This window comes from Amblyraja radiata, chromosome 20, assembly GCF_010909765.2.
Source record: "Amblyraja radiata isolate CabotCenter1 chromosome 20, sAmbRad1.1.pri, whole genome shotgun sequence".
Classification (NCBI taxonomy): domain Eukaryota; kingdom Metazoa; phylum Chordata; class Chondrichthyes; order Rajiformes; family Rajidae; genus Amblyraja; species Amblyraja radiata.
In genome coordinates this window covers 21,101,286-21,112,256 of record NC_045975.1, presented here as the reverse complement: position 1 = coordinate 21,112,256, position 10,971 = coordinate 21,101,286, and the positions used below count along the sequence as shown (strand labels likewise).

General features: G+C 39.9%; 1 protein-coding gene across 7 annotated transcripts in view; it reads right to left on the bottom strand.

The window, feature by feature from the left end:
• Positions 1-616: 616 nt before the first annotated feature.
• dennd5a (DENN domain containing 5A) overlaps positions 617-10,971 on the bottom strand; it is a 90,565-nt gene continuing 80,210 nt past the window's right edge. For all 7 annotated transcript variants that reach the window (XM_033038969.1, XM_033038971.1, XM_033038970.1 and 4 more), the window contains 5 exons: positions 8,679-8,860; positions 5,788-5,870; positions 5,146-5,269; positions 4,474-4,642; positions 617-2,130 (listed from right to left, as the gene is read on the bottom strand). In XM_033038969.1, coding sequence (XP_032894860.1) covers positions 1,947-2,130; positions 4,474-4,642; positions 5,146-5,269; positions 5,788-5,870; positions 8,679-8,860 — 742 coding nt within the window. In that variant the 3' untranslated portion in view covers positions 617-1,946. The remainder of the gene's footprint in view (positions 2,131-4,473; positions 4,643-5,145; positions 5,270-5,787; positions 5,871-8,678; positions 8,861-10,971) is intronic.

Below are 10,971 nucleotides of genomic sequence, written 5' to 3'. Positions count from 1 at the left end.
TTAACTACCCTCCGACAAAAGAAATTCCTCCTCACCTCCTTTCTAAAAGAGCTCCCTTTAATTCTGAGGCTATGACCTCCGGTCGTAGACTTTCCCACTCGTGGAAACATCTTCCCCACATCCACTATATCCAAGCCTTTCACTACTGTTTCATGTGTTTCGGGTAACAGAAACAAACTAGTTCCCGTTAGAAGTTCATAAGGAGCAGAATTAGGCCATTCGGCGCATCGAGTCTACTCTGCCATTCAATCATGGCTGATTTATCTTTTTCACTCAACCTCATTCTCTCGCCTTTACCCCGTAACCTTTGATACCCTTACGAAGCAAGAACCTTTCAATCTCTGCTTTAAAATTACCAAAAGTCTTGGCCTCCACAGTCGTCTGTGGCAATGAATAGTATAGATTTACCACCCTCTTGTTAAAGTTATGCTATTTATTACACATGGTTTGTTGGTCATTTTGCCTCAAATGTAAATTAGTAGTTTGTTGATTTTTAATTGATTTTGCAGACATTTCAAGGTATGTGAACAACAATCTGGATATTAAATATGGCTATTATCAAGTTCACTGGCACAACAAGCACAGCAAATACTGATATTATTGCTAGTAAAAATAATATTGTGCTAAATCTTTATTACTGTAATAAAACTTCACAGGAATATTAGAGCCCACTTTACAGAAAAATAACTTGCAACAATATAATTTGATAAAGTCTAAAACGTCACAGTCTAAAAATCACAGCTGGATGGAAAATCATTTTACCTCATTATATCAGAGTAAGAAACCCAGAACGCTTTTGTTAAAGTATATTTATGTGATAAATAGGGGGTAATCCCATAGATGTATATAAAAGAAAACCCAGATACTCAAAAAAACATATTTTTCATGCCCAGGAATGTTAATATCTGACACATGCACAGAATGTAAAGAGAGTAAACAGTAAATTGAAGTGTGATAACCCTGTTGGTAGAAATTCTTCTCATGTTCCCAGGATCATAGATGGTATTACAATAGATAGCAGCAGCCAACCAGAAAATGCGTTAAAAAAACATAAGCCATACATGTGCACACTAAAACAAATTGTGAACATACAGCTTTTTGGACTTTAATGTTGCACTGCACAAACTCATAAAGTGACTTCATCAGAAGTTGAATGCCAAGGACTAACATTAATTATGAGCTATCAATTCTCAACTCTATGTAACAGAAGGTAAACAGAAAACTGAGGAAGAGTATCTTTCTTTTAATTCAAAAATGTTATGAATACTGTGTTTTCTCAGCACAATATCAGCATGTTATTTTCAATCCTTGCTCACCGGCATTTGAAAAAATGTTACCAATTTGCTAATTTAATTTACAAGAATACTGTTTATGTATATCACAGACACACATACAAACATTATATTACATATATACAGACACACACAGTGCATGTTATATACACATACACACACTCATACATACAAACACACACACTTTTTAGCAGCTACAAAGTAAATGCTGTGCATAATTCAGTGCACAGGCTTTATACACATTTAAAATTTCAGACACTATTTCAACTGCAGCTTAACAGTGCAAGTCTTGGCAATCTGCAGCAAAATAAATCAAACTTAATACTTTTCTTCTTTTAGAAAAAAAAGTTTGAAACAAGCATCATTCTTGGATAGGCTGCACAACACTGTACAACCAAGAACGATTACCTACAATTGACAACAATATTAAAAATATGCACAGATGCATATTTTCTCAAACCTTACAATAGCCTTCCCAAACTTGGGTATCGGTTCAAAACAGCTCTGGGCATATATTATATGGCAAATAGCTCCTGCAACTTCAAAACAAGTTGTTGATTTCTACTAAGCAGGTTCCCTTTGCAGTTGGAAAATTGTATGTTACGTATGCGTCATTTTTTTGTATGGTCTTCCGTTGGATGCTGGTGAATGGAGTTACATGTCGATACCTTTGACCAGCGACGTCTCCAGTGTGATATTAAATTCCTGTAAGGTTTGCAGCACTCTGATGAGAGAGTTAACTAGAGTGTGGTCTTTAATCAGAGCTGTATCTTCATACATCTGAGCAATGATGGGGCAATCAGCAAGCAGCGCAATCCAGTTGTGCAAGAGGTGATCCCTGTCAGATTAAAATAAGAGGCACAGTGGTAGATCAATCCATTCATTCAATTATGAGAAATATGATTCAGAAGTAAAAAGTCCTGAGTTATTAATAAAATAACCAATTGAAAGATGCAGGTGAAGAGTCAAGAGACAAATAGATTATTATAATGTCATGACAATTTAAATTAATAAAACATTTTGATTTCCTCCTTCGATATTTAAAGAGAATTGAAATGATTGACGGAATTTTTATTTTCAAATGGATAACATTCCTTGCTCTACCTGTACAAGAAAGTTTTGTAGTAAATGCCTACTATGTTCTGTGTGCTGAAGCAAAGCAAGAATTTCATTGTCCTGTCAGGGACACGTGACAATAAACTCACTTGAACGTGAGCTTGAAATGGACGAATGGACCTTTGACAATGAAATCTAAAGTTTCTTCTGTTTATTTTTACTCTTTCATAAGACCATTTAATTAAAGTACTTCTCAATGCCTTTAATTCTGCTATTTTGCATTTAGGACATCAATGATTCCTGCACATGCCCTTTGGCCACAATGTATGTGCCAAACAGAATGCAAAGACTACCTCCATTCTGCCTGCACATCCTTCCACACCCTCCATATAAATATGTCTGTCCAAATGTCTCTATAGCGTTTGCCTCAACTACCACCTCCGATAATGCGTTCCAGGCACTCACATGCCACTGTGTAAATAATTTGGCCCGCACATCTCCTTTAAACTTTGAGCTTCTCACCTAAAAGCTATGCCTTCTCGTATTTGATATTTCCATCCTGGGAAAAAGGTTCTGACTGTCTACCCTATCTATGTCTCTCATAATTTTATATACTTCCATCAGGTCTACCCCCAACTATCAGCATTACAGAGAAAACAACCCAAGTCTGTCTAACATCTCTCTGTAACTAACAACCCCTATTGAGGCATGGTTTTAGTAAACCTTCTCTGCACTTTTTCTAATACCTTCTTGTAATGGGGTGGCCAGAACGGCACGCAATACTCCAAATGCGACCTAACCAAAGTCCTATAAAGCAGAATCATGACTTCCTGACTCTTATTCTCAATGCCCCAACCAATGAAGGCAAGCATACCAAATGTCTTGTTTAGCACTCTATCTACTAGTGTTGCGGCAGCCAGGGAATTATGGAATGATTATAGCAAACACAGTTCATTCACACTCACACTTCTTCAAAACACCTGATGCAATAATAAAACAGAGACACAAGAAACTGCAGATACTGGAATCTTGAGCAAGACACAAAGTGCTGGAGGAACTCAGTAGGTCAGATAGTATCAATGGAAGCAATGGACAGACGACATTTCATGTCGGAACCCTTTTTCAGATTCCCTCCACACATGCTATCTGCCCGCTGAGTTCCTCCAGCACTTTGTGCTTTGCTGATAATAATAGGGCATCCAGGAGTCCACAAGAGACTCCTTTCCTGTTTCACGATACTGCTCAGACGCCCAAAGGATCCACCCTCAGTCCCCCATTTGCTTCATTTACATGTTTCCATTGTCAACACAATAAAACTTGTGAAATCAGTTAAAATTGATGATTGAAAGATAGAGCATGGAAAATGGCCCTTCGGCCCATCGGGTCCACGCTGTTCACATTAGTTCTATGTTATCTCACTTTCTAATCCACTCCTTACACAATAGGGACAATTTACAGGGGCCAATTAACCTACAAACCCACATGTCTGTGGGATCTGACATAGATAAGTTAGATAATAAGAACCTTTTTACCTAGGGTGGAAATGTCCAACACTAGAGGGCATAGCTATAAGGTGAGAAGTTTAATGGAGATGTGTGGGGCAATTTTTTTAAATACACAGAGTAGTGGGGGCCTGAAACGCATTGCCAGAAGTAGTGATGGAGACAGATACAATAGTGGCGTTTAAGAGGATATTAGATAGGCACATGGAAGTGCAGGGAGTAGAGGAATATGGATCATGTGAGATCAGTTTAACCTGGATCATGTTCGGCACAAACATTGTGGACGGAAGGGCCTGTTCTTGCACTGTACTGTTCTATGTTGTGCGGAAATCGGAGCATCTGGAGGAATCCCCCGCTGTCACAGGGAGAACATGCAAACTCCACACAGAAGCGGCCGCAAGATCGAACCCAGATCTCTGGCCCTGTGAGGCAGTAGCTTTACCAGCTGTGCCACCGTGTCAACCAGAAATCTTATGTCTTTGGTCACTACGTCTGATATCTTTGTCCTTTGGTCAAAAAATATAATGTGACTAGTTTTAGAAGGTATAAAGTAAGAATTCTAATCAACACTGCAGAATTCATTTGGTTTTGCCTAGAAAACAAAAGAAAAATAAGTTTCTTACCTTGCCCCCAGACACACAAGTAGTTGGAACTTTCCATCCTTGCCAATGTTCCGAGGGGCACTATTAATGGCAGCAATGAAGGTGCAAAATTTCTTAGCCCGAGTTTGCCAGTTCTCTTCCTGGGTTTGTTCTGTATGTTCCAAACTCTCAAAGTAGACAAATGCTTTTTCTGCAAGCAATAAAAAAAAAATTTAAGCATTATAACTTTGGCCAGTTGACATGTGTAACCAAATACAGACTCTTCCTTTGTCCCACATAATGTTTCATATTATTTAGAACCATTTTTCCAACTCAACTTTCCAAGTCTATTTCTTACAATACTTTGAAACAATGCTGTATTTTGCCCACCCTGACTCACAAGCCAGCCATTTTGGAAAGTAATTACAGACTACATCCTTCTCTGCAGAGATGCTGCCTGTCCCAACGTGTTACTCCAGCTTTTTGTGGCCATCTTTGGTTAAACCAGCATCTACAGTTCCTTCTTACACAGACTGCATCCAACTCATTAAACAAAAAATAAACATCATTGTATTTTTAAGCACTTAATTTCATTCCAAGTAGAATCCAATTCACAATGGGCTTTTCTGAAAAATCTCAGCGAATTTATTCCACAGCAAATTATTCATAATTTATTTGAATGGTACTATTCAATTATTTTTACAGCATACATACCCAAAAAATCCCAAATAAAAACACTTTTGAAGAGTCGCGGTGACTTGAATCCATGGTGGAACACCTGCTCTAAAGCTGTCACAAGTCCATTTTCCCCACAGAGTAGTAATGTCAGGCTGCCCCTCTACATTACAATCACAAAACAAAGTCAAACATATTGATTTTTAAGTACACCATAGCTTAGAAAACCTCCATTAAAATTAACAACAGATTGGAAGTGACATATTATTGGAGATATCAAAATAAGAGCTAAACATGTCAATTAAATTATAAGAATAATTGGAATCAATGCATTTAAAACTCAACTATGTGAAATCCAACTCAGGGGTATGATGGTACTCAATAATATACCATAGTTGGATTATGTAATATTAAGACCCAACTTCAAGGGAAATTCAGGTCAATAAGAAATAAACTTCCTATAATTCAAATTCACCAATAGCAATGCGATAGCAATTGAACAAATATCCTATTTCTTTTTTTTTAAATCACTTCTATTATTTATTTTGTAATGTAACTGCAACAAAAATCCTTTTTAAAAAATGTCAATAAAATAAATTCTTATGCATTTGGGCAATATGAAACTTCCCTTATTTTGGAAATATTCTTTTTCTGATGAATATTTAAATACAAATTCCTCACCTCCTTCTCAGGCTTGTGAAAGTGTTTGACAATCCCATTGATGGCTTCACCTACAGATTCTTGTATTTGGCCAGTGTTTAGCTCTACAAGAATAAAGGAATCTCTTCAGAACAAGTTCAGTTTATTCTTTGTTGAATTTTCAAATATGGTTGTTTACAGAATACAGACAGTTAAGGAAATCTACTAAAAAGATGAGTAAAAAATCAATAATTAGTATGGTGCAGCTAGTAGAGGCATTGCCGCACAATGCAAGAGACTCGGGTTCAATCCTGTCCTTGGACACCATCTGTGTTGACACCCTGTGCTGTATTGGTTCAATGGCATAGGTATAAAAACCTATTCAACGGTATAGGTTTCCTCTCATACTTCAAAGACATACGGGTAAATACTTTCATAAATTGCCCCTTGTATGGAGGCGAGTGGTGAAATCTTGTGGGAATTGAGAAAGTGGGGAATAGAAGAATGGGATTAACGCAGGATTAGTGTAAATGGGTGGTTGCTGGTCAGTGCAGATTTGGTGGGCTGTTTCTGTGCTGTGTCTCTCTGTGATGCCAAGAGTAAAGGACTCAGTGAAAGATTACACCCCTTCAAATGCACGTCAAGTTGAGTTTATTATCATATGCACAAGTACAAGGATGGGGGGGAGGATCTTATAGAAACATATAAAATTATAAAAGGACTGGACAAGCTAGATGCAGGATAAATGTTCCCAATGTTGGGCGTCCTGAACCAGGGGCCGCAGTCTTAGAATAAAAGGGAAGCCATTTAAGACTGAGGTGAGAAAAAAAAAATTTCACCCAGAGAGTTGTGAATTTGTGGAATTCCCTGCCACAGAGGGCAGTGGAGCCCAAGTCACTGGATGGATTTAAGAGAGAGTTAGATAGAGCTCTAGGGGTTAGTGGAATCAAGGGATATGGGGAGAAGGCAGGCACGGGTTATTGATTGGGGACGATCAGCCATGATCACAATGAATGGCGGTGCTGGCTCGAAGGGCAGAGTGGCCTCCTCCTGCACCTATTTTCTACGTTTCTACAGTGAGGTACAAGTACTATGAAAATGTTGCTGGCAAAATCTTGCACAAAAATGCAGACAAATACGCCAAAAAAATTCTACATAGATTATACATAAATTGTACATAACATTTCTAAAAGAGGTCAGGACAAAATTCATTAGTGCAAAACACAATGAAAAAGGTCTAAGGTATGTGGTCCGTTGTCAATGTATGATTGGAGTTCCCTAATCCCTAATTATGATCCATAATGATCCCTAATTATGTATGCAACCTTCTTGAAGTAGCACCTCATGTGGATGCTTTTGATGATGGGGAGACCTGTGCCCGTGATAACAGAGTCTATCACTCTCTGTACCCTCTTGCTTTCCTGTGCATTGGAAATGCCAAGCTGAAGCCAGTCAGGATAATTTCTATAGGACATCTGTAGTTTTTTTTTTTTTTTTTTTAATAAGAGTATTTGGCGACATACTGAATCTCTTTATATTTCAAAGGAAGTAGAGGCGCTGGGACGCCTTCTTTGAGATTACATCTTTGTATTAAGCTGGGGACAGGTTACCCCAGCAACTCCCAGGAATATGAAGCTGCTAACTCTCTCCATCACCGACCCACCAATGAAAATTAGCACGTAATCTCCCGACGTCCCAAAGTCAAGTTCATTGGTCCTTCAGTCGGAAGACGGATCTCGACCAGAAACGTCACCCATTCCTTCTCTCCAGCGATGCTGCCTGGCCCCTGAGTTACTCCAGCATTTTGTGTCTATCCTTGGTCTTGATGTTGAGGGGTGGTTGTTTCTACATCGCCACTCGCCCAGGTATTATATTCGGCCAGCTACTATGATTCAGCCAACCACCATGGCATAATCAGTGAATTTACAGATGCCATTGGAGCAATGCCTATCCACATAGTCATGGGTTTTAGGAGAGTAGGGTAAAGGGCTAGGCACCCATTTGGATGGTCAGTGAGCAGGAGATGTTGTCACCAATCAGCACTCCAAAGACATGCAGGTTTGCAGGTTAATTGACTTCTGTAAATTGTCCCTAGTGTGTAGGATAGAACTAGTGTACGTGATCACTGGGAGGCGCAGTCTTGGTGGGTCGAAGGGTCTGTTTCCACGCTGTATCTCGAAAACTAAAAAGTACTGAGCCATTTTCCCATGATCTTTGTAGTCCAGATCTTCCAACCTACCTCATTGGGGAACCTGGCTTTTCTTTTATGTACAGAGTATCTGTAACTATAATGCTCGAATGCTGTAGCGATATATTCCACACTGGTATTTTTCTCTTTACACGAACCTTTGTACTTGCGCATGGCTTGATTGTACTTGTGTATAGAATGATTTGACTGGATAGCACACAAACCAATAGCAGTATAACTGATGAAGGAAGTGGAATCTTTAGTAACTATTTTTGGTTGACTTTGCTTTTGTTTTCTCTCTCGAGCCACTGGTAAATTAATACTGACAAACGTGTTCAACCAATCATTTCCCTAAATTTATACTAAGATCTTGAAATCAATTATTCACCGGAGATGAACCCGATGACTCGAGACTGAACCATTGTTGGATATTCTGTAGAATCCACAACAAGCAAACAATTAAAAATATTTTTAAATAGTCCTTTCAAGAGAAGAATGCTACATGGAAACATAGAAAATAGATGCCGGAGTAGGCCATTCAGCCCTTTGAGCCAGCACCATCATTCAATATGATCATGGCAGATTATCCAAAATCAGTACCTTGTTCCTGCTTTCTCACCATATCCCTTGATTCCGTTGTTGTTGCTGCATATCCATTGAATTGAAATTGAGATTAAAAAATACCTTTCCTTTCACAGTGCTTTACTTCTGATATCGCCTTTTTAGATACGTCTGCTTCACTTACTTGGTCTATTGGCAGGAGTTATATTGACAAATCTCCTTATCATACTTGGGGATTGCTGCATCGGGGGAGTGCGACAGTGACGCTCATCGGTTTCCAGAGTGGCGGATGCAAGCTCGCCAACAAGAATCCTTTCCAGACTCCCATCATCTACTCCTTTTCCGAGCCACCTGCCGCATGGAAATCTGGCAACAGAATAAATAGAATGGATCACATTATGCTGCAGAACTGACAAATCAATGCATATACATTATTATTGTTCCCCTTCAGTTTCTCTTCTTTTAAACCTATCTATTAATAGGAACTCCTCAGGTTCCTATTAAATCTTTCTCCTCTCACCTTAAACCTATATCCCCTTATTCTTGATCCCCTACTCTGGGTAAAAGACTGTGGATTTAGAAACATAGAAACATAGAAATTAGGTGCAGGAGTAGGCCATTCGGCCCTTCGAGCCTGCACCGCCATTCAATATGATCATGGCTGATCATCCAACTCAGTATCCCGTACCTGCCTTCTCTCCATACCCTCTGATCCCCTTAGCCACAAGGGCCACATCTAACTCCCTCTTAAATATAGCCAATGAACTGGCCTCGACTACCCTCTGTGGCAGGGAGTTCCAGAGATTCACCACTCTCTGTGTGAAAAAAGTTCTCCTCATCTCGGTTTTAAAGGATTTCCCCCTTATCCTTAAGCTGTGACCCCTTGTCCTGGACTTCCCCAACATCGGGAGCAATGTTCCTGCATCTAGCCTGTCCAACCCCTTAAGAATTTTGTAAGTTTCTATAAGATCCCCTCTCAATCTCCTAAATTCTAGAGAGTATAAACCAAGTCTATCCAGTCTTTCTTCATAAGACAGTCCTGACATCCCAGGAATCAGTCTGGTGAACCTTCTCTGCACTCCCTCTATGGCAATAATGTCCTTCCTCAGATTTGGAGACCAAAACTGTACGCAATACTCCAGGTGTGGTCTCACCAAGACCCTGTACAACTGCAGTAGAACCTCCCTGCTCCTATACTCAAATCCTTTTGCTATGAAAGCTAACATACCATTCGCTTTCTTCACTGCCTGCTGCACCTGCATGCCCACTTTCAATGACTGGTGTACCATGACATCCAGGTCTCGCTGCATCTCCCCTTTTCCTAGTCGGCCACCATTTAGATAATAGTCTGCTTTCCTGTTTTTGCCACCAAAATGGATAACCTCACATTTATCCACATTATACTGCATCTGCCAAACATTTGCCCACTCACCCAGCCTATCCAAGTCACCTTGCAGTCTCCTAGCATCCTCCTCACAGCTAACACTGCCCCCCTGCTTAGTGTCATCCGCAAACTTGGAGATATTGCCTTCAATTCCCTCATCCAGATCATTAATATATATTGTAAATAGCTGGGGTCCCAGCACTGAGCCTTGCGGTACCCCACTAGTCACTGCCTGCCATTGTGAAAAGGACCCGTTTACTCCTACTCTTTGCTTCCTGTTTGCCAGCCAGTTCTCTATCCACATCAATACTGAACCCCCAATGCCGTGTGCTTTAAGTTTGTAAACTAATCTCTTATGTGGGACCTTGTCGAAAGCCTTCTGGAAGTCCAGATACACCACATCCACTGGTTCTCCCCTATCCACGCTACTAGTTACATCCTCGAAGAATTCTATAAGATTCGTCAGACATGATTTACCTTTTGTAAATCCATGCTGACTTTGTCCAATGATTTCACCACTTTCCAAATGTGCTGCTATCCCATCTTTAATAACTGACTCTAGCAGTTTCCCCACTACCGATGTTAGACTAACTGGTCTGTAATTCCCCGTTTTCTCTCTCCCTCCCTTCTTAAAAAGTGGGGTTACGTTTGCTACCCGCCAATCCTCAGGAACTACTCCAGAATCTAAAGAGTTTTGAAAGATTATTACTAATGCATCCACTATTTCTGGAGCTACTTCCTTAAGTACTCTGGGATGCAGCCTATCTGGCCCTGGGGATTTATCGGCCTTTAATCCATTTAATTTACCCAACACCACTTCCCGGCTAACCTGGATTTCACTCAATTCCTCCAACTCCTTTGACCCGCGGTCCCCTGCTATTTCCGGCAGATTATTTATGTCTTCCTTAGTGAAGACGGAACCAAAGTAGTTATTCAATTGGTCCGCCATATCCTTGTTCCCCATGATCAACTCACCTGTTTCTGACTGCAAGGGACCTACATTTGTTTTAACTAAGCTCTTTCTTTTCACATATCTATAAAAACTTTTGCAGTCAGTTTTTATGTTCCCTGCCAGTTTTCTTTCATAATCTAT